Raw genomic sequence first — 24,254 nt, forward strand, 5'->3', positions numbered from 1 at the left:
TCATTTTCCTGTATTTGATATTATCTTAATTTTTTTCATCTTTTTTTTTTTTTAAAGAGAGGAGGTTTTGCTTTATTGTCCAGGCTGGCCTCGAACTCCTGGCCTTAAATGATCCTCCTACCTCAGCCTCCAAAATAGCTGGGACTACAGGTATGCACCATTGCATCTGGCAATGTTATCCTAATTTTATAAATTTTTTAAAAATTCATCATCAAAACTACCCTATGTTTTACTCCTATCTGTCAAGGTTTTAAGAAACTTAAGAAAATAAAACAACTCCTTGAAAGTCTTCTGACTTCTTTTTCTGTCTTTTAAACTTTAAAATTTTTAAATTAAAAAAAAAATCTGAAATGACTGGTTTCGGTGGAGAGGTAAGAAATTTCTAGCCTTCCTTTAGTATTTATGTTTTTTTCAGTAAAAGAGAAGCCTTTTCACATTTAGACTGTTTTATTTCTTCTTGTATATACTTATTCATCCACTAGAATCCATGAAGTTTATGATATTTGGATGCCAACAATATTATTGATAGTTCTAAACTAAAGGAAAAACTGCCAAGCACCATGGCCTCAGAAGGCTGAGGCAGGAGGATCACTTGAGCCCAGGAGTTCAAAGTTGCAGTGAGGTATGACTGCATCACTGTACTCCAACCTGGGCAACATAGAAAGAGATCCTGTCTCAAAAAATAAATAAATAAATGAAAAACCACAAATCTTATTTCTAAAGTATAACTTATTAAATCATAACAAGTTTTGGAGGGGATGAAGCATGCTCTCAAAATGACATTATACATGGTAATGCCTTTGCAAATGGCCACTCTACTAATCTGCTTTTTAACTTTGGAGATGGCTATTTGTATGTATGGCAGTAACTGAACACAGAATACAAACCAGGAGTGATATTTAGTTCATTTCCTACAGCTAGACTCCAAACTTTCCCACGAACACTAGGGGGCAATCCCTGCCACCACAATTCTCGAACTCTTCTTGTACTACGCCTAGAATTAAAGGAGGAGAAAAAAGAAGAAAGTTACTTTTACTTTTTATACCTAAAATACTAGTTGCATGATGGTTTTACCTCGTCTATGGCCAAGTGATCAAATGATTTTTAAGAACATAGAGAATGATGTATGGAATATATTCTTTCCTTTGAGTTCCTGCTTGCAGGCAACAAAAGCCTACAAAATACATATATAATAACGCCCCAAAGACAGACAACAGTAATTTAAAGGGAACTGCCTTCTATTAATATAAGTGCCATTTATACCAAGGATACAATAAGAGAATCAGAAATATGTGGACGATTATGAAAAAACAGGATAAAAGGGACCAAATTATGTGATGCCAATTCAGTACCAAAAAACAAAATCACTAAGAATCTACTATGGGTAAGGATTTGAGGAGCAGTATAGTCTGCTGAAAGAGTGTGGGCTTTCGAGTCAGATAGACCTGAATTCAAATCTAGTTTAACCCTTCACTAATTGTATAACCTTGGGCAAATCACTTAACCTCTCTGACCTTGAGTTTCCCTATGAAATAAATGGGAGTAAAAATACATATACCTTATAAAAGTCCTAAGAATCAAATGCAATTATTTATGTAAAGAGCCTAATATGGTATCTGTCACATTGTGCCAATATTCAACAAATTCCTAATGTACATCCTACACTAGGCATTGTAGAAGATATCCCCAACCCTCCAGTGCAGAGGGAAGATAAAGCGTATGTAAAAATATTATCAAAACATAAAAGGCAATAAAAAAAAGAAATTCTGTCATTTGCGACAACATGGAGGAACCTAGAGGATATTATGCTAAGTTAAGTAAACCAGGCACAGAAAGACAAATACATGATCTCACTTATGTGCGGAATCTGAAAAAGTTGAACTCATAGAAGTACTAGAGAGTAAAATGGTGATTACTAAAGCCTGGGTGGTAGGGGGGTGGGGAATAGGTAAAGGGGAGATGTTGATGAAAGGATACAAAGTTTCCAGTAGAAGAAATAAGCTTTAGTGATCTATTGCATAGAATTATGACTATAGGCCAGGCATGATGGCTCGTGCCTATAATCCTAGCACTTTGGGAGGCTGAGATGTAAGGATCCATTGAGGCTGGGAGTTTAAGACCAGCCTGGGCATAACAGCAAGACCCAGTCTCTACAAAAAATAATTTAAAAAAAAAGAATGGTGACTATAATAAATAATAATACACTGTATATTTCAAAACTGCTAAATTAGATTTCAAATGTTTTGCCTCAAAAAAATAATAAGTATGTGAGGTGATGGATTTGTTAATTAGCTCGATTTAATCATTCCACAATGTAAACATACATCAAACATTGCATTATACCCCAGAAATATATACAATTATTATTTGTCAATTAAAAAACAGATGTTGGCAAAAAAAGTAAAAACAAATAAAAGGCAAGTTAAGGCAAGAAGCATATTAGTCTCAAAGTATGATGATGGGACATTTACATAAAGGAAAGATCATATATAACATATTTACTTGATTATGAGAAGGATTTTAAGAATCACTTTAATATTAACAAACGTATCTTACAACACATGTAAATATTTAATATTTTCTTTCCAAAAATCTGCTAGTACATCAGAAATGCATCTTAACACAATGGTATGTTAGAATTTAAAAAATACAGTAACTGAGGATATTAAAGTTTCATAAGTCAACTAGCATCTCAGCTGGCCCTCAAAGGATGGGTAGTATTTTGACAGGCATACAGGATGGTCAATAAGGGATGTAGGTATTAGAGCTTGAGGTATTTATAAAAGCAAAGGCAAGATAAGCACAGAAATTTTCCAGCACAGATTAATAGCATAATTTAGTCAAATCATAAGATACACGCTAGGAAGTAATAAAAATATAGAACTGGAAACATGAGATCTTTGGAGACAAACTAGAATTCAGGAAAAGTCTGCTTACTTACATTACTTCCCAGTTGGGCAGTATTTCATTTATCCAAATTACCATTGCACTTGCAATATTTTCTTCTTGTTTAAATCGTTCTTTCATTATTCTTTTTCTTTTATGTGCTTCTTTAATTTCTGTTTTAAACAAGCAAGAATTACTTCAATACAAATGAGCTAGATCAAAACCCCCTTCTCCATCTATCTAACTCTACAAAAGAGGCTTCCTCAAAAAGAACATTCAGAAAAGACGAAGGAAAGAAGGGGGGCAGGAGGGAGGGAAAAAGAGTAAAAAGAAAAAGGAAATGAACTTGATTAACATAATTTTCTTTTTTCTTTCTTTCTTTTTTTTTTTTTTTTTTTTTTTAGAAGAGATGGAGTCTAGCCATGTTACCCAGCCTGGTCTCAAACTCCTGGGCTCAAGTGATCCTCCCACCTCAGCCTCCCAAGTAGCTGGGACTACAGGCGTGTGCTACCTTGCCCAGCCATTAACACATAATTTTAAAATAATATCTCCTATTCTACTATAAAAGTAAACGGCATAAAAGCCAGAAAAATCATATAAATGGATTAATATATCACACATTTCTATTTACGATCTATGAAGTGAAATTTGTTATGAATTAATGATATAAAAAATGAACAACTACGAGGAACCAAAAAATACCTATTATTCATACAAGGGGTTTATGAATTTCCTGACATAAAACACATGACATCAAAAAATGATTTTGCCAGTGGCATTATTAGTATATGAACCCCTTTTAATATGGTGTTTCACTTTACTAATTAGGTTGAAATTTTAAAAATCCCCCCAACGAACACATATATTAACAACACATCTCTGGAAATCAAAAGTCACAATGTCAGAACAAGAGATGCCTCAAATACAGAGAGAAGTGATTTATAGATGAAAAAAGTTATGTATAATTTTAGAACCAGTGAGGATGTCAGAGATCAGCTAGCCAAACTGTTTTCAAATTGTGTTTCACACATGCCTCTGAAACCATCTTGAGGGGCAAGTAGGGGCCCAAGTAAGCAGCTCCACTTTCTTTTACTTGTTTTATGTATTCAGATTCTATGCAAGATTTCTTGGGACAAGGTTCCAACGCTTTTTTTAAAAAAGTGTTGAAGGAGAGGCTTGAAAGCCCTGATCAAGTCGACCTGCCTCTCACACTTTAGAAATGAGAATACTAACACTAGGCCTATTCAGAGTATACATCCAGGTAGTATCAAACAGGATATTTTCTAAAATATCCTGAAATAACAATGGTCAGTAAATACTGATAAATTAACTTTATGTTATATTTTTGATCGAAGAGAATGAATGAATATGTAACTTTACACAAATGAGAGTATACATTCATATGCCTGATCAAATGACACAATTGGGACTCTGGAGAGACTCTGTAAGTCACAAAAGCAAATTTTAGTTTCAAATCATATTCTCATAGCCATATAATAAGTTAAAAGTATTAAATTATAAAATAATTAAAAATGATAAAATATCAAAAGCCTAAAAACTGTAGAAAGTGAAATTCATGAACAGATTCATGAATAATATCTTCATTTATAAATTAAGATAGAAGCAGTCCAAGTTAATGACTACAATTTAAAGATTCCTCATATTAGTTTTGTAAAAGTACTTGCAGAAAAACTATGATCCTGGTATGTTATTTTATTTTTCCTTAAGAGCAAACCTAATTATAAAAATAGTAGAGGAAAGTAAGAATTCAGTATCACCCTGAAGACAGACTTGATCAATTTCACTATCTTGTTGAAATCAGAAAATTAACTATACCATTTGAAGTTAAATTTTATACCTCGTTTTTTAGCCTCAGCCACCATTTCATCATATTCTTGTCGGTGACGTAAAGCTTCTTCCACAGATTTAGCAGGAAGATTTCTGGAAAAAAAAATTACTTAAGTCAAGCCAATTTTTAAAAGATTAACTTTTCAACTCATTAATTCCTTTCTTTGTATAGCCAGATACAAGGAATTTCTAACTTAATCTTCTCATTTCATATATTAAGAAAGTGAAAGGCTCAAAGGAACTCTGCATTTTAGGACATAATCAGAATCCAGGTTGTTAATATTTGTTTTATGTTTGTGCATATATATTTATGTCATGTGTATATAAGTTTAGACATATTTAAACATTTCAGATTTCAGTCAATATTGTTAGGTTATTTGTTAAACCCACTTACTAGAGTTTTATTTTTTTAGTCGAACTTTTTTGAGGTATAATTTACATACAGTAAAATGAATAAACATTTTAAGAGTAGTAGTGTAAGTTTTGGCAAATGTATATACCTGTACAACCAACACACCAATCACGATATGGACTATTCCCATCACTCCACAAAGTTTCCTTGTGACCCCTCAACACTTACCTACCTCATGAAATCACTTCTCTGATCTCTATCCCTATAGATTAGTTTATTCCCTTCTAAAGAGTTTCATATAGATTCTTTTGTCTAGCTTCTTTTGTTCAGCATATTTTTGAAATTCATTGATGTTGCTGTATTAGTGATATGTTCCTTTTAATTACTGAGTAGTAGTAGTATTCCATCTATTCATGTGGATGGACATTTGGGTTGTTTCCAGTTTGGAGCCATTATGAAGAAAACTACTATAAGTATTAACATCAAGTCTTTGTGTGAGCATTTGCTTTCATTTCTCTTGGGTAAATGCTTAGGAGAATTCTTGGGTCATATGGTTAAGTGCAGGTATACTTTTATAACAAACTGCCAAACTACTTTACACAATGTTCTGGGCCGGAGCTGAGGAGCAGAATGGGCCATCAGTGGTGCCTGCTCTCTTTTCACTCTAATTTATTTTATTCAATAAATAAATAAATAAATAAATAAATAAATAAATAAATAAATAAATAAATAAATAAATAAGACAATGGGCTCTAACTAAAAATTTAATAATCAATTAATCCTTTGCATATACAATAGCCCCCCTTATCCTTGGAAGATATGTTCCAGGACCGCCAGTGGATGCCTGAAACCTCAGATACTACCAAACCCTAAATATACTATGTTTTTGCCTATATATACATATCTATGATAACGTTTAATTTAATTAAGACTAAGTTAATCCAGCACATGTTGCCATCAGTTGGAATTCATTTTCTGTTCATGTCTTCCACTTACAAATTTAATGCCTTTTTCACCTTAACTAAGCATTTATCACACACTGTGGCCCTAACTTTTGCAGTTTGTGGTGCAACAGCAAAACTAGCATGAATTTCTTTTTCATTCTTCACAATTTCATAGATAGAAGATTTGTTCTTACAGATCTTAGCAACCTCAGAATATGATTTTTTTCTTTCCTTATTAAATCAAGAACTTCTACCTTTTTACCTAAAGGAAGCACTTTACAGCTTCTCTTTGGCATATCCAAATTGCCAGCATCACTGCTCTTGAGATTTGGGGCCATTATTAAGTGAAATAAGGGTTACTTGAATACAGCTCTGTAATACGACAGTTGATCTAACAAACAAGAAGGCTACTGACTGACTACCAGGCGGATAGCACTAGAAAAAGGAATTATTCACATCCCTGGTGGGACAGAGTAGGACAGTGTGAGATTTCATCATACTACTCACAATGTAGTGTAATTTTAAAATTCTAAATTGCTTATTTCTGAAATTTTCCATTTAATATTTTCAAACCGCAGTTGACCATGGGTAACTGAAACCACAGAAAGCAAAACTTATCATTGGAGGGGGATGTTACTATACTATATTTTGGTTCATCAAATCAGTGGCTTTGAATTCCATGATTTAGATATATGAAAATGAAAAATGAAATACATTTGTATCTTACCACTTATCCAAATATAATAATGTCTAGTTTTGGGAATCATTTTTTCTTTCCAACAGTCTAAAGTGAGGAAAGGTAAGTGACAAACTTTCAAATTATACAAAGACTTCTGCTTCAGGCCATAACAGAATAAGAGACTAGGTTTACCCTCTCTCTTTAAATAATTAAAAAAAGTGGACAAAATATATTCTGTCCTCAGTAGTGAAGACAAATTAGCCCTACAATAAAGTCTATTCTGGAACCACTCTAACAAAGATTAAATCAAAAGGATCAAACTAATACCAAATAATTTAACTGCATACCAGACTAAAGATAAAAAATATTTAAAAAATACCAAAAGTAAGAAAAAAAGAAACAGGCCAGGTGTGGTGGCTCACGCATATAATCCCAGTACTTTGGGAGGCCAAGGAGGAAGGACTGCTTAAGACCTGGAGCTCAAGACCAGCCTGAGCAACATAGCAAGATCCTGTCTCTACAAAAATTAAAAAAAAAAAAAAATATTAGCCAGGTATGGTGGTGCATACCAACAGTCCCAGCTACTTGGGAGACTAAGATAGGAGGATTGCTTGAGCCCAGGAGTTTGAGGTTGCAGTGAACTATGATGACACCACTGCACTCTAGCCCAGGCAACAGAGCAAGACCTTGTCTCAAAAAAAAAAAAAAAAAGAATACAAAAAAAGTCCAGCATCCAACTATGTAACTCATAATGTCTGGCATCCAAAGAAATTACCAGGCATGTGAACAAACAGAAAAATATAATGCATGAGAAAAAAATTAGACAACAGAAACAATACAGAAATGACACAGATAATAGGATTATAACACAAGGATAAAATAGCTGCTATAAATATACTACAGGCATACTTCACTTTATTGTGCTCTGTTTTATTGTACTTTGTACTTCGTTTTGTACAAATTGAAGGTTTGTGGCAACCCTGAATCATGCAAGTCTATCAACACCATTTTTCCAACAGCCTGTGTTTACTTGCAGTCTGTGTCACATTTTGGTAATTTTTGCAATATTTCAACCTTTTTTTTGTAACTAAATTTTTTATTTTTAATTGTGAAAAATACATATAACATAAAATTTACCATCTTTGGCATTTTTAAATATACAGATCAATATTGTTAATTTTTTTATTTTTTATTGATATATAATAATTGTACATATTCATGGAGTATGTTATATTTTGATACAAGTATATGACATATAATGATCAAATCTGGGTAACTGGGACATGATTCACCTGAAACATTTATCATTGCTTTATGTTGGGAACACTTGAAAACTTCTAGCTATTCTGAAATATAATAAATTATTGTTAACTATAGTTGCCCTATTGCACTATTGAACACTAGAACTTTTTCCTTCTATTTAACAGAATTACCCCTTCCCACCACCTTTACCAATTCCTAGTAGCCACCATTTCTATTCACTACCTCCTTGAGATCAATTTTTTTTAGGTCCCATATATGAGTGTGAAAATCCAATATTTGTCTCTCTGTGCCTGGTTTATTTCACTTACAATAATGTCCTCCAGATCCATACATGTTTCTGCAAGTGACAAAATTTCCTTCTTTTTCATGGCTAAATAATATTCCATTGTGTACATACACCACATCCTTTTTATCCGTTTATCCCTTGATAAACACTGAAGCTGATTCCACATTTTAGCCATTGTGAATAATGCTGCAATAAACACTGAAGTACAATTATCTTCTGGTTACATTTTATGTCTTTGCCTCACCCAAGCGAGGTTTAGAGGCATGCTCTTCCCCTCTACAATGCTCACCGTGTCTGTGACCATTAGTTGTAAGTTTACCCTCCCAACCCCCTAATCCCTAGAGAATATTACTACCATGTGAGCACCATAGTGTTGATCAGTTAGTACCACCAATTTGACAGTGAGTACATGTGGATGCTATTCCTCTGATCTTGTGATACCTCACTGCAGATAATGAGCTCAAGCTCAATCCAGGAAAATATAAGAGGTGCTAGATCACTGTTGTTTCTTATAATTGAGTAATATTCCACTGTATACATATACCAAATTTTAGTATTTCAACCTTTTTCATTACTATTATATCTGTCATGCTGATCTGGGATCGGTGATCTTTGATGTTACTACTGTAATTGTTTTGGGACACTACAAACTATGTTGATATAAGATAGCAAATTTAATCAATAAATGTGTGTGTTATGACAGCTCCACTGACCAACCATTCCCCTGTCTCTTCTCCCTTCTCTTCGGGCATCCCTATTCTTTGAGACAAAACAATACTGAAATTAGGCCAATGAAAAACCCCATAATAGCCTCTATGTGTTCAAGTAAAAGGAAGAGTCACAAATCTCTCATTTTAAATCAAAAACCAGAAATGATTAAGCTTAGTAAGGAAAGTATATCAAAAGCCATGATAGGCTGAAAGCTAGGCCTCTTATGCCAAACAGTTTTAGTGGCCTAGAAAGAAGATCAAACCAGCCACAATATTCTCCTAAGCCTAAGCTTAACCCAGAGCAAGGCCCTAAACTCTCCTCAATTCTATTAATATGAAGGCTAAGAGAAGTGAGGAAACTGCAGAAGAAAGGTTTGAAGGTAGCAGAGGTTGGTTCATCAGGTTTAAGGAAAGAAGCCATCTCCATAACATACAAGGTGAAGCAGCAAAAGCTGATGGAGAAGCTGCAGCAAGTTATCCAGAAGATCTAGCTAGGATTATTGATGAAGGGGGCTACTCAAAACAATAGATTTTCAATGAAACAAAACAGCATTCTATTGGGAGACTACCTAGGACTTCCCTAGTAAGAGAGAAGTCAATGTCTGGCTTCAAAGAATCAAAGGACAGGCTGACTCTCTTGTTAGGGACTAACACAGCTAGTGACTTTCAGTTAAGCCAATGCTCATTTACCGTTCTGAAAATCCTAGGGCCCTTAAGAATTATGCTAAATCTACTCTACCTGTGCTCTATATGTGGAACAACAAAGCCTGAATCACAACACATGTTTATGGCATGGCTTACTGAATATTTTATTTTTTATTTATTTTATTTCAGAATATTATGGGGGTACAAATGTTTAGGTTACATATATTGTTTTTGCCCCGCCCAAGTCAGAACTACAAGCGTGTCCATCCCCCAAACGGTGTGCACCACACCCATTAGGTGTGAATATACCCATCTCCTCCTCCCCTCTCCCACCCGCCCAACACCTGATAAATGTTATTACTACTGTATGTGCACATAAGAGTTGATCAATTAATACCAATTTGATGTTGAGTACATTTAGAGCTTGTTTTTCCATTCTTATGATACTTCACTGAGTAGAATGGACTCCAGTTCCATCCAGGATAATGCAAGAGGTACTAGGATCACCATTGTGTTTTGTGGCGGAGTAGTACTCCATGGTATACATATAACACATTTTACTAATCCACTTATGTATTGATGGGCACTTGGGTTGTTTCCACATCTTTGCAATTGTGAATTGTGCTACTATAAACATTTTAGTGCAGATGTCTTTTTTACAGAACGTCTTTTTTTCCTTTGGGTAGATGCCCAATAATGGGATTGCTGGATCAAATAGTAGTCCTACTTGTAGCTTTCTGAGGTATCTCCATATTGTTTTCCACAGAGGTTGTACTAGTCTGCAGTCTCACCAGCAGTGTATGTTTTCCTATCTCTCCACATCCATGCCAACATTTGGTTTACTGAATATTTTAAGCCCACAGTTGAGACCTGCTGCTCAGACAAAAAGACTCCTTTCAAAATACCACTGCTTATTAACAATGAATCTAGTCACCCAAGAGCGCTGATGGAAATGTACAAAGAGATTAATGCTGTTTTCGTGCCTGCTAATATAACATCCATTCTGCAGCCCAAGAATCAAGGAGTATAGGAGGTCCCTGGGTTACAGAGGAGACACATTCCTGAGAACGTCTTTAGGTTGGATTTGTATGTAACTTGGATCCCTGATGAATGGTGCATATGTGGTGATAATAATAATATCACAATGGCATATATGTGTGGTCATAAGTATTATAATAATAATAATGATACCTCTGTACCATAATAAGTTACAAAAACTATTGTGCTCTTTCTTTTAATTCAAATAAACAGAACAAAAAAACAAACTCATACACAAAGTTCAGATAGGAGGCCAGGCACGGTGGCTCATGCCTATAATCCTAGCACTTTGGAAGGCCAAGGCAAGAGATTGGTTGAAGCTAGGAGTTCAAGACCAGCCTGAGCAGGAACAAGATCCCATCTCTACAAAACAATAGAAAAATTAGACGGGCAAGGTGGTGCACACCTGTAGTCACAGCTACTCAGGAGGCTGAGGCAGGAGGATCACTTGAGCCCACGAGTTCAAGGTTGTAGTGAGCTATGATGATGCCACTGCATTCTAGAACAGGTGACAGAGGGAGACCCTGTCTCTCAAAAAAAAAAACAAAAAAAGGTTCAGATAGGCTAATAGGAATGTTATGCTTATTTTGGTCTTCTAACCAAATCAATAATAACCTTTCCATTATAATAATTAATCTACTACATTTCTTAGTAATAACCGATGCTTTCATGGGAGCACTGTCTTTCACACATTCCATTGTTCTCATTTTATCCTTTATAACTGTTCCAATAGCCAAGTGACTAAAGCCTAATGCTTTCTCAACAAATGATGGCATCTGGCCTTTCTCCAAACACTTAATTATTTCTACTTTCATTTCCATTGTAATCACCTTTCTCTTCCCTGCAGGCTCACCTGGACTTGCAGTGGATTTTTGCTTTGGAGGCATGGTCATAAGGGTGAATACAGACTCACAAAATCAAACAATGAGACTAGCCACTAACATAAAGATGAACCACTTATGCCATGCGGGCTTCTTTACATGTGTGGAAGAAATTATTAACAGTTCCTGAATTATTAATTTATCTAATTATAAACTATAGTTATGGGGAGCTTTGGAAGCCAGCTCTTAAGTATGGAACACCTGTGACCCAGGGACTGCCTGTAATTGCAACTTTCAATTCTTCTTATATAAGAAATACACTTCATAAGGCTATACCTGCCACAGATAGTGATTCCTCTGATGGATCTGGGCAAAGTAAATTGAAAACCTTCTGAAAAGGATTCACTATTCTAGATGCCAATAAGAATACTCATGATTAATAGAAGGAGGTCAAAACATCAACATTAACAGGAGTCTGGAAGCAGCTGATTCCAACCCTCATGAATGACTTGGTGGGGTTCAAGATTTTAGTAGGGGAAGTAACTGCAGATGTGGCAAAAATTGCAAGAGAACCAGAATTAGAAGTAGAGCCTGAAGACGTGATTAAATTACTGCAATCTCATGATAAAGCTTGAAAAAATGAGGAGCTGCTTCTTACAGATGAGCAAAGAAACTGGTTTCTTAAGATGGAATCTATTCCTGGTGAAGATGCTGTGAACACTGTTGAAATGACAACAAAGGATTCAGAATATTACATAAACTTACTTGATAAAGTAGTAGTAGTGTTTCAGAGGATGGACTCCAATTTTAAAATAAATTCTATGGTAGATAAAATGCTATCAAACAGCATCAGACCCTATAGAGAAATCCTTTGTGAAAAGAAGAGTTAATTAATGTGGCAAACATCACTGTTGTTTTCTTTTAAGAAACTGCCAGTCATCCTAACCTTCAGCAACCACACCCTGATCATCCATATCAAGGCAAGATCCTCCACCAGCAAAAAGATAACTCAGTGAAGGCTCAGATGATTGTCAGCATTTTGTAGCAATTAAGTATTTTTAATTAAGGCATGTACATTTTTTAGACATAATGCTATTTCACGCTTAATAGACTGTTATGTAGAGTATAAACATAACTTTTATTTATTTATTTATTTATTTTGAGACAGAGTCTCGCTCTGTTGCCTGGGCTAGAGTGCCATGGTGTGAGCCTAGCTCACAGCAACCTCAAACTCCTGGGCTCAAGCAATCCTCCTGCCTCAGCCTCCCAAGTAGCTGGGACTACAGGTGTGTGCCACCATGCCCAGCTAATTTTTTCTATATATTTTTAGTTGTCCAGCTAATTTCTGTCTATTTTTAGTGGAGATGGGGTCTCCCTCGCTCTTGCTCAGGCTGGTCTTGAACTCCTGAGCTCAAACGATCCACCCGCCTCGGCCTCCCAGAGTGCTAGGATTACAGGCGTGAGCCACCACGCCCAGCCGGCAGAAAGGTTCTAGTGCCCTGAAGAAGACCCTTATCTCCTCTAGCAGCAGGATTGAGACTGCTGAAAATCAAATGCAAAATCTTATCCTGTGACAGTCAGAATTACAACAAAGTTGAACTCACAATGTTGCAGACTGTCTACTGTTAAAGTGAGGGCAATCACTGGGAAGAAATAGGATCCTGAAAGTTGGAATGGAAATGTGTAGGAAGTTCTTGATGAATCTGGAGACACTGAGCCTCTAAATTCTGATGAGTGTTCTTTGCCAGTGGAAGAGGCATCCCCTACCCATGTCTGGGGGGATCAACCCTGTGTCGCCTGAGGAAACTGTAATGGCCTCCCCTGAAGCAGATGTCCTGCAAGACAATGCTGATTCTCCTCAGGACCCATCCTTACCATCCCTCTTTGCTTCTAGACCTATAACTAAACTCAAGAACCAGCAGGCCCCTAAAAGTGAGATACAAAGTGAGACCCATGAAGAGGTGTGCTACACTCCAAAAGAACTACTCGAATTTTCTAATTTTTACAGGTAGAAATCTGGGGAACAGGTATGGGAATGGATCCTGAGGGTATGGGATAACGGTAGAAAAAACAGGGACTGATGTGAGATAAAGCTGTATCAGGACTAAATTACTGATACACACTCACTAAGCAGAGATTCTGCATTTAATGTTGCAGCTCAAGGAGTAAGGGTTCTAACTGGTTGGTTGGTTGGCTAAAACATGGACCAAAAAGCCCACAGTGAGCGAGATGGAAGAGTCAGACTTGCCTTGGTCTAATGTAGAGGAAGGGATTCAAAAGCTTAGGGAGACTGGAATGTTAGGGTAGGTTTATCATTTAAAACCTACTCACTCACCCTAGGAGGGTCCAAAAGGCATACTTTTTGCTTCAACTGTGAGAAATAAAGTTATGAAGGGAGTCCCAGCATCCTTGAAGAGCTCTGTGATTGCTCTTCTCTGTAGGCCAGATATTCCAGTGGGAACTGCAGTCACTGCATTGGGAAACCTAAATACAATGGAAGTAATCTGATCTCAGGAAAGCAAGGACCAAGTGGCAACACTCAATCACCAAAGGTAAGGTGGGTTACCAGAGTGATCAAAAGTCAGAGCAGCAATCAGAATACTCTGACTCATGCAGACCTATTATGCTGCCTAGTTGATATATGGTGTTCCTAGAAGTGATGGAAAGCCTACTAAACTCTTACCTGATCTATATAAGCAGCAAAGTTCTAAATCAAGAGAACAGAAGTCTAACTTGAATCATAAGGACTAATGGACCCTCAATCATTTCCCAGACTTGAGCCAGTCTACAGACCCAGAACCAATTGAATGTAGAAGCAGACAGGTCCCCTTGAGAAGATTCTAGTACAATGCCAAACATTCATACCTGTTCGTCTTTCTCTCAGCCTTCTCCAAAGGGGCCTATGGCATTTTACCAGGATAAATGTGCATCAGGGAAACGAAAAGAAAAGTAGTTCAGAGACTATTTGATACTGGCTCTGATCTGACACTAATTTCAGAAGACCCAAAAACATCACTATAGTTCAGTTATAGTACAGGCTGTGGAAGTCAGGTGATCAATGGAGTTTTAGCTTGTCTCATACTGGGGCCGAGTGGGTCCCTGAGCCCATTCTGTGTCAGCACAAGGTAAGCATGAAAATGAAGTTACTTGCTAAAGATGGTGAAACAGAAAGATATGAACCCCTGTCCTTGATGCATGGAGTCACCATACCACCTTTGAACTACCTAACTCTGGGCTACTTATATATAAGGGAATAAATCCTTATGTATTTAAGCTACTATTCTGGGAGTCTCTTATTTATAGTCAATGTAATTGATTAATAATATTCCAGTTAATCAATGATGATGCTCTAAAGGTAAAGGACTATTACAAACTTCACTTGATTCCAACCATGCTCAAAGTCCATTGAGTTTAGTTTTCATACCCTGATCAATTTAACCTTATACTTCTGAGTAGTGCCTATACATACTAACTTCCTTAAATCTTACAAATTGACCCTATACAAAGCTGCTTTCTACCTAGTCTTAGGACCAACTATTAATCCCCAAATCCTAGCCTTAAGTCTTTCTCATTTCCTTTTACATACTATCCTGCTTACCTCATCTGGACAGAAACTGTCTGGTTCCATAATAGTGGATTTAACTGTTCCTAATTTCAGATAAAGTGCTTCCTAGAGTAACAGAGAATTGTGAAAATAAAATAATGGACTCCATATAATTCCATGAAAAATAATTACAGTATCCCCTTTCATTTTAAGTTATATTATTATATTTTTAAAAATAAAAGAAAAACTTTATTTACTGTAAAGACAATAAGACCACAGAAAAAATAGAAAGAAGCTAAATATCACTGTTTTCAGGTAAACAGTGATCCTGGACTCTGGGTAATACTATTTTTCCCTTTTGCTCCTCCAGCCCAGAGTAGTCAAGTGCTTTTCTGGAGTTATTAATCTTTTGAACTTATATTTCCTTTTGTTTTTCTAGCCCTTCTAACAATCTTGTAATGAATTCCTCTTTTATAGTTCCTCTGTTTCAAATTACTGCATTGATTTCGGTTTCCCTGATTGGACTCTGAACCATTAAGATACAGAGTATTGCTTAGTTGATAGCTCTACTTCATTTACCTTTTGAAGTTTTTATTTTACCAGCAAAGAAATGGTTTAGTTGGAATTAAATTTCCACTTTTTAACTACAAATCCTAACTTTAATATTTCTAACCACGTACTAGCTTCCACTAAATAGGTCTGATCATTCCCTTCACATAAAATGCTGCTTACTTCTCCTAGTGTAAAGCTTAATGCCTTTTCACTTGGAATCTCTGTTGTTTCTTTTTCACAAGTCCCAGCAAATGACTTGCCTTAAGGAGATCTGGTCTTCCATTTATTGAGAAGGTGGAATTTACAGATCTAAATACATCTCTTCTCTGTACAACCTCACATCCTTCCCCATGGTCTAGACCAATGCTAGAACTTTCTGTGATAGCAGAAATGTTCTTCTGTGCTGTTCAATATAGTAGCCACTTGCCACACATGGCTACTCAGTACTTGAAATGTAGCTATTGTGCCTGAGGGATGAATTTTTTATTTTATTTCAAAATTTTTACAGGGCACAAACATTTGGGTTACATCTATTGCGTTTGCACTGCCCAAGTCAGAGCTACAAGTGTACCCCTCCCAGACCATGTATTCTGCACCCATTAGGTGTGAATTTACCCATTCCCCCCACCCAATTTTATTTAATTTTAATCAATCAAATTTAAATTTAGCTAGCCACATGTGGCTAGTGGTTACCATAATGGACAGTGCAGATCTAGACTCTGAAGAAAAACGGAGCAGTAACTGCCATCCAGATCATTTATGTAAGGGAATGGCACTAAACTATGCACATGCACAAAGATCACAGATTTTAAGTAAACATAAAACTGTCTCAAAACCACAGTTGTAAAAGCCTAATTAAAAGGAGTATGGTCCCTTTTTATACATGTGACTGTTTCAATCACAATTCACACCTTGGCTTTTCTAGACACAGTTCCCTGAACTATGCTGAGCTGATCCTGAAGGAAGAAACAGGCTAGCATATATTAATAGCATACATCAGTCTTAGCATGTGAACATCCCAGTCTTAGAATGAAATGATTTGCAAGAAGGAATTAAACACTGTTCAGGAAATGGAACTTTTCAGGTATATCACATTTTTTCATTATAGTTTCCTTTTTTGCAAAATAAACATACTTATACATATACTCTTAAAACAAAATAGTACATAAATAATAACTGGCTTATTAATTATTCTAAGTCTTGGTGTGACCTCCGAAATCATCATACACGCAAAACCCTGGTATATAGGTGTTCAATAAATATGGTCCAAAGTTGAATGGACCATATGATAAATATCCTATCAAGCTTTGACAGTTTGAAGAAGAGCAGAGCTTCAGTACTATAATTGCTAAGTAACTATATGCTATACAGTGAATAAAGCATAAAAACAAATACACATATAGAATTTTTTTTGTTTTTTTTTTTTCAAAAGCTCACTAATTTTGCAGTCATCATTCTGGAGAAGTAAATAAAAAAACAGGAATTTGAGACCAGCCTGGGAAACATAGCAAGATCTCATCTCTACAAAAAATTTGAAAAATCAGCCAGGCATGTTGGTACACGCCTATTGTCCTAGCTACTCGGGAGGCTGAAGCAGGAGGATTACTTGAGTACAGGAGTTTAAGGTTGCAGTGAGCTACGATCATGTCACCATACTCTAGCCCGGGTAACAGAGTGAGATTCTTTTTTTTTCAAAAAATAAAAAAAAAAAAGGACAATATATGATATGATTCTTACATCTTATGGAAATGTCAATTAGTTACAGAGTCAAGACAAGAAACCATTAATGAATACCTAAGATGGCAAATGCTTAATATATGATATGAACATTTGCTGTTTTTCAAAGGTATTATCACCTTTCACTTGTATCTTTGAGGATTTCTACTATTTTGTTTGGCACTAATATGTCTAGTAATTCAGTAAAGAACCTAGAAGGGAAAAATAGGTAGCTCTATTCATCGGCGGTTTTAAAAAACAGCACTATAAGCATCAGTGATTTAAAAAACCAGAAGAGGCTCGTAGCAACACATCAGCTCATTTGAACATTCTTACCTTCTTCAAGGCTGTCTTGATTTTGAGGCACAGAGAAAATAAAATTTACAAAAGGATGAAATTATAGAAATTCCTGTATTTGAAATCCTCTAAAGGAGAGGATTAATTAAATGCTATAATTATTGCTCCATCTATAAAGAAAAGTTTCAACTACAAAAGCCTAAGAAGTCAATGATTCTCAATGCTCCTGCAAATTACAGTGACCAAGAAAGGAAAAAGTGCCAATTTACAAACTCCCTTTGGAGGGGGAAACTCTTCCTCTCTTCATTATCACTTTGATCTATGGAAGAGAAAGTTTCGGACATCAATTCCACACTGAGGAAGAACTTCTGCCTCTTTCTCTACCCTGCTCACAGATGCCACCTCATGGTTGAAAATAGTGGCGTTACCAGTAGATAATACTCAAAAGTGAGACAGGCATCTTGAACTTGCCTTCATCCATAAACACAAGAAACCCACAGATTATTCATGTTTCTGCTCCAGCTTCTCAGACTATGACTAGATAGATATTAGTTGGCCCAAATCTGCTAGGAGAGTATTCTAGGGGAGATAAAGTAGAAAGTTCCACTTAGTACTCAGGTTGTATCCATGTATTCCCATCTGGGTTTTTTTCCCCCATCTGGTTTTATCCTCAATAAAATTGAAGTTTTCATTCTCCTCTGTTCTCCGTATCTATTTTTCAACTGGTTGAGGTAGAAGGAGGGATAAGCGATTAAGCATTCTCATATTGCAACACCATGGAAAGACTTTTGCTCATTGGCTTATTTTAGTAAGATAAACATAAGTCACATAAATCACTCCCCCCCAAAAAAATCCCCTTCAAATTTAAAAAGGTGAACAAAAATTAATCACAGCATCTTGGAGTTTGGTGGAACAGTAAAGATCAAATTCATCCTCTACATCACAAATGAGTAAACACATAGGAACAGAATAAAAGTACAATATTTATTATAATGAATATATTAGTTTCATATAGTTCAATAGTATATTGAAAAAAAAGTATTTTTCAGCTGTTTATACAGTTTTTGGTACACTGAGTTCTTATAATGTTATTGTGTCTACCATATTATTTCAAGTCGATTTCTTTGAACATTATTTCAAGGAACTGTTTGCACAAGTTACAAATTTAGAGAAGTAGGTGTCACTGAAGGTTGAAGAAGTCAACAAAAACAGGATGGAAAAGATAAAGCTTAATCCTTAATGGATTGGGGAGGTGAGAGGTAGAAGTAAGATAAAGCTTCTCAAGTGAGGGGAATAATATGAGCAAAGGCATAAAGGCAGAAACTAAAGAGACAGGTGTAATAGAGTATAGGTGAGATAGAGTACACTGGGAAAAAAAAAAATTTGTCCCAAACACTGTCTAGAATAGAACTTTTTGTGTGGTATTTTCATAAACTCCTTCTGGGAAGAAATTAGCATTCCTGGTAAAAAGCATAATCCATTTTGGATGAATTTTTAAAAAGCTTAAGAAAGTTCTTCTGGGAACTTAGTTATCTACCTATTCAGCTGACAGTCAAGAGTCTAAAGATTTTTAACAAGATATTCTTTTCTTGCTTATCTAACCACTCTTGTTTTCCTATAAATGTCTCCAGGAAGAAAAGAATCTTCAAATTGGCCTGGTTCATTTTTCTCCCTGGCAGCAAGTTTGAAATAAAACTTTGACATGTTCTCATAACTAAATTTCTGAAAAGCTTTTTTTGAAACAATGAATATAAACATACTTATCAAATCCTAAAAAAGGAGTATTGGGATCACAATTCTTTACCATAAAGGAATGTAACCAGAACAAAAAATTAAGGTACTTAATATGCCCAAATTTCTTCTCTTGCAACATATAAAAAATATTCTACCCTCCTATTTGGCTCTAGATTATTTTACTATGCTTATCAAGTTAAATAGGTGAAAAAAAGTACAGACCAGCAAAATCACAGGAAAGGCTAGGAGCTTTTACACTCAGAAAAAAACCAGATTTCTAGTCAAAGAAAAAGAATATATCCAGAGAACCAAGGAGGACAAAATGAGTTAAGAACCAAGTGATCTTGCTTTAGGGAAGGTGTGTTTTAATAATAAATCAGACAATATTTTGAAGAACAGTAACATTGTGGAAAATACAAAGAAGGGCAAAAATAGGAAGAGGAGAATTTAAGATATTTTCCTGTGTATTAACAACATATTCTTTTATTTGATAATTTTAAAAAATTTTCGTATTTAATATTTTTTTCTTTAGAGATCAGAGTCTCACTCTGTCACCCAGGCTGGAGTGCAGCAGCATCATCATAGCTCACTGTAACCTTGAACTCCTGGGCTCAAGTGATCCTCCCACCTCAGTCTCTTGAGTAGCTAGGACTACAGGTATACATCACCACACCCAGCTAATTTTTTTTAAATTTTACCTTTTTGTGTAGAGACGGGGTCTTGCTATGTTGCCCAAGCTGGTCTCAGCCTCACAAAGTTCTGGGATTATGGGCATGAGCCACCTCACCTGGCCAAGAATGTATTCTTAATAATAACAGTAAACCAACTGGTTGACACTCAGAAGTTACACCATATAAAAGGCAAGAATAAGTACATCTTAAGTGTCAAGAAAGGAAAAATAATTGCCCAATCAAGATAAGGCACAAAGGGTTGAAATAAAAACAGATATAAGGAGCCAAGATTTTTTATGTTTCATATACAGGCTCATAGAGACTTCTAGACTTCTGCATAAGGCTTGGACATCAACAATAGCTTCTCTGCCAGGTTGTCCTCCTGGCTACTTGAGAGGCTGGTAAGCTTAGGCATTCAAGACAAGCCAAGGCAACACAGCAACTCTTTTTTTTTTTTTGAGACAGAGTCTCACTCTGTTGCCTGGGCTAGAGTGCTGTGGCATCAGCCTAGCTCACAGCAACCTCAAACTCCTGGGTGCAAGCAATCCTACTGCCTCAGCCTCCCGAGTAGCTGGGACTACAGGCATGCACCACCATGCCCAGCTAATTTTTTCTATATATATTTTTGGTTGTCCAGATAATTTCTTTGTATTTTTTAAATACAGACAGGGTCTCGTTCTTGCTTAGGCTGGAAGACCCTGTTTCTTAAAAAAAAGAAAAAAAAAAAAACCTAAGAAAAATATATTTTCCCATATTAATTTTAGGAAACATGACTAGGATTAAATAAATTTTTTTTTTGGCTAGGCCTGGTGGTGGCTCATGCCTGTAATCCTAGCACTTTAAGAGGTTGAGTCAGAGGAGGATCACTTGAGGCCTGGAGTTTGAGACTACCCTGAGCAAAAGTGATCCATCCAGTCTCTACAAAAAATAGAGAAATTAGCCAGTTATGGTGACACAGCCCCGTAGTCCCTGTCAACTGGGAGGCTGAGGCAGGAGGATCACTCAAGCCCAGGAGTCTGAGGTTGCAGCAAGCCATGATGACGTCACTGCACTCTAGCCCAGTGACAGAGCAAGACCCCATCTCAAAAAAAAAAAATTTTTTTTTAAATAAATCTCTTTCTGTATCTAATTTCTTGATATCTTTTAAGTGAAACAGTGAGCAAAATTAAATGTAGGTTTAAAAAAATATGAACAGTGCTCCTGACGATCACTAAAATACTTACGATGGTCGATCCTCAAGAATGAGGGCAGTGGTAGAAAGTGGCTCAAATTCAAAATTCTTACGTCTTGAAGACTGAGGTGGTGGTTTACAAGTCCTCCCTGTTCGTGCTTCATATTCCTAGAGTAAATAAAATCATACTTTATGCAAAGATTGTTCCCATTTTCAGTGTGTATTATTAAATCTGTACCATTAAGGATATTATGTTATAATTGGGGATACATACAATTCATATATTTGGTAAAAATATGATGCAGACAAAAAATAAAAGTCAAGGTTTTTTTTTCCTGGAGCAACATAAATTATGAATTTATATTACATACACAGTATCAAAATGTGTTAAGACAAAGAAAGATACAAATGCACTAGATTAATTAGTTAAGGTTTTAGGGAGACATTCTTGATTGCCTTCTATGGTATCAGCTATCCAAACCCAGCTTTGAATGATCTATAAGCAGATAAACCTACTTTCTAAACCTTCAATCTGATCAATGATGGAAATGCTGAGACAAGATACAGATAATCCCATTATAATGCTCTGCAGATCTCTCTCAAGGGTGACATTGAACTTCTAATCAAATAACGGTTTTGGATTACAATCTGCTATGAATCTACTACGAATACAGCTACTTGCTCTAAATTTAAACACCACTTCACCAATACATCTTATTAAAAATATGGCCAAAGAAGGCCAGGCATGGTAGCTCACACCTGTAATCCCACACTTATGGAGGCCAAGGCAGGAAGATCACTTGAGCCCAGGAGTTCAAGACCAGCCTGAGCAACAAAGCGAGACTCTGTCTCTACAAAAAATTAAAAAAAAAAAAAAATTAACTGGGCATGGTGGTGCACACCTGTAGTCCCTGATACTTGGGAGGCTGAGGCTGGAGGATCATAGAGCCCAGGAGTTCAAGGTTGCAGTGAGCTACGATGATCTCACTGTACTCTAGCCTGGGCAACAGAGCAAGGCCTTGTTTCAAAAAAAAAAAAAAAGGAATGCTAAACATTCTAAAAATATATATATACACATATGGCCAAAGACTGTCAAATATTTCACTAAAATTAAGAAACTGTTTCTATTGTATTTCTCTAATTCATTCATCCAACCTGATAATCCTATTAAAAGAAATGAAGTTAAGTTGATATTTTTTTGTTGCAGTATTTTTGGAGACAGAGTTTCACTCTGTTGCCCTGGGTAGAGTGCAGTGGCATCATCATAGTTCACTGCAACCTCAGTATTCTTTCATAAATTTTCACAAACTTCTGAAATTTATTTCTAGAAGTTTACCAAAGATCAATAAGAGGTTTACTGGCTTGTAATTTCCAGAACCTACATTTTCCCCGTTCTAAAAATTCAAGATAGCATCTGATCATCTCCAGGTACCAATTATATTTTTCATGAGATTCTGAAAAGATTATTCAATGGTTTCATTAGCTATGTAAGCCCACCAGCAGCTAGAGAAGACATTAATTTAATATGAATAAAATGAAATGCACTTAAAGTGGTCAGATGTTTCACTTACTATTTACTTAACTATCATAGCCTATACTTCTTTTTATACTATTATTACATCTTTTTCAACTCAAAGACTATTTCTCCTTACTGAATCAGGCAATTTTAAAATACAAACTGATGGTTCCACACCTCTTAAAAATCTGATTATCTTCCTGAAGCTTAATCTTCTTATTTGACATATTACCTTTAAAAAACAACTTATATTAGCTGAGCACAGTGGCTCACACCTGTAAACCTAGCACTTTGGGAGGCCAAGGCAGAAGGATTGCTTGAGGTCAGGAGTTTGAGGTTGCCGTGAGCTAGGCTGACGCCATGGTACTGTAGCCCAGGTGACAGAGCGAGACTCCATCTCAGAAAAAAAAACCAAACTTATGTTGTCTTGAGCATTTTCTAAAAACTTCTGCTTACTTTGTGGTTCCAGCCACTGTTTATATGGTTTTATAATCATCTTTACTTCTACATCTCCCCTTCCATCTACTAAATCTATGCTGTATTAATCTGAGAATTCCCTTGTATCACACCACATTGTGCTTTTAGAAACTTCTCCTTTCTCAAATTCTGTGGGATTGTGTACTCGTATGTTTATTAATTCTCATCCCAAAAAACCATACAGACTTTCATAGTCAAAAACCATGCACTCATTTCTTTTTGTCTTTTGTAATTTTCTTTCCTAACATCTAGGATACATATCTAATCATGTTCAACGTTTCTTTTCTTCATTACAAAGTCCAGTGTAACAAAGACTTTAATGCTAATATTTTCTTATTCAAAAGTCATAGATACTAGACATACAAGAAGTTTGCTATCATTTAAATGACACTTTGTTTTCCTACTCACCAGGGTGACTTGGTTTCACTGCCAAACAGAATACAATAAATATTATCCAATAAAACATTCTCCATGCAAACAAACGGCGAAGTCAATAGATGGCAAAATCAAACTTTTAAACCAATATATTAATAAAAACTAGTATTTACTGGCCCTTACTATGTCATGCACTGTGTTAAACATTTAACACATTTAATTATTAGAATAATCCCGTTAGGCCCCTCACAGTGGAGAAAGCTGAGGCACAAAGACGTGTACTCACATGCTAAAGGTCATATGTAGCAGGCAGTCTGGCTCCAGAGTCTGGCCTTTTTTTTTAAATTTACTTTTTATTGAGGTAAAAAGTATATATAATTTACCATATTTATCATTTTTCAGTGTTCATTTCAGTGGTAATAAAGCTATTTACATTCTTTTTTTATTCCTTTCATCTTCTCCCCCTTCTTTCCCAGCCTCTAGCCTGGCCTTTTAAAGATCTATTATCTTGCTATATGTATTAACCTGCAGTGAAATAGCTATCTAAGACAAGTTAAAAAGAATGAAATTGATAAAATCATTCAGTGAAAGGCTCAGGGTAGATCAGACATACAATACCTGAATCACTGATCCTTCTAAATATCACAAAAAGAGACCACCAGACAGTACATGTTTCTTGATGCAATATGAAATATACCCTATCATTCATTTTTTTAAATTTCTTTTTAA

General features: G+C 35.8%; 1 protein-coding gene across 2 annotated transcripts in view; it reads right to left on the reverse strand.

Annotated features, from left to right (window-relative positions):
- The window catches only part of TBC1D12 (TBC1 domain family member 12), a 93,751-nt gene that overhangs the window by 26,024 nt on the left and 43,473 nt on the right, over positions 1-24,254 (reverse strand). The window contains exons 3-6 of one of the 2 annotated variants that reach the window (XM_045568889.1): positions 21,210-21,325; positions 4,745-4,827; positions 2,942-3,059; positions 888-994 (exon numbers count right to left, since the gene is read on the reverse strand). In XM_045568889.1, coding sequence (XP_045424845.1) covers positions 888-994; positions 2,942-3,059; positions 4,745-4,827; positions 21,210-21,325 — 424 coding nt within the window. The remainder of the gene's footprint in view (positions 1-887; positions 995-2,941; positions 3,060-4,744; positions 4,828-21,209; positions 21,326-24,254) is intronic. The other variant, XM_045568890.1, reaches the window with a different exon arrangement.

Source organism: Lemur catta, chromosome 14 (assembly GCF_020740605.2).
Source record: "Lemur catta isolate mLemCat1 chromosome 14, mLemCat1.pri, whole genome shotgun sequence".
Lineage (NCBI taxonomy): Eukaryota > Metazoa > Chordata > Mammalia > Primates > Lemuridae > Lemur > Lemur catta.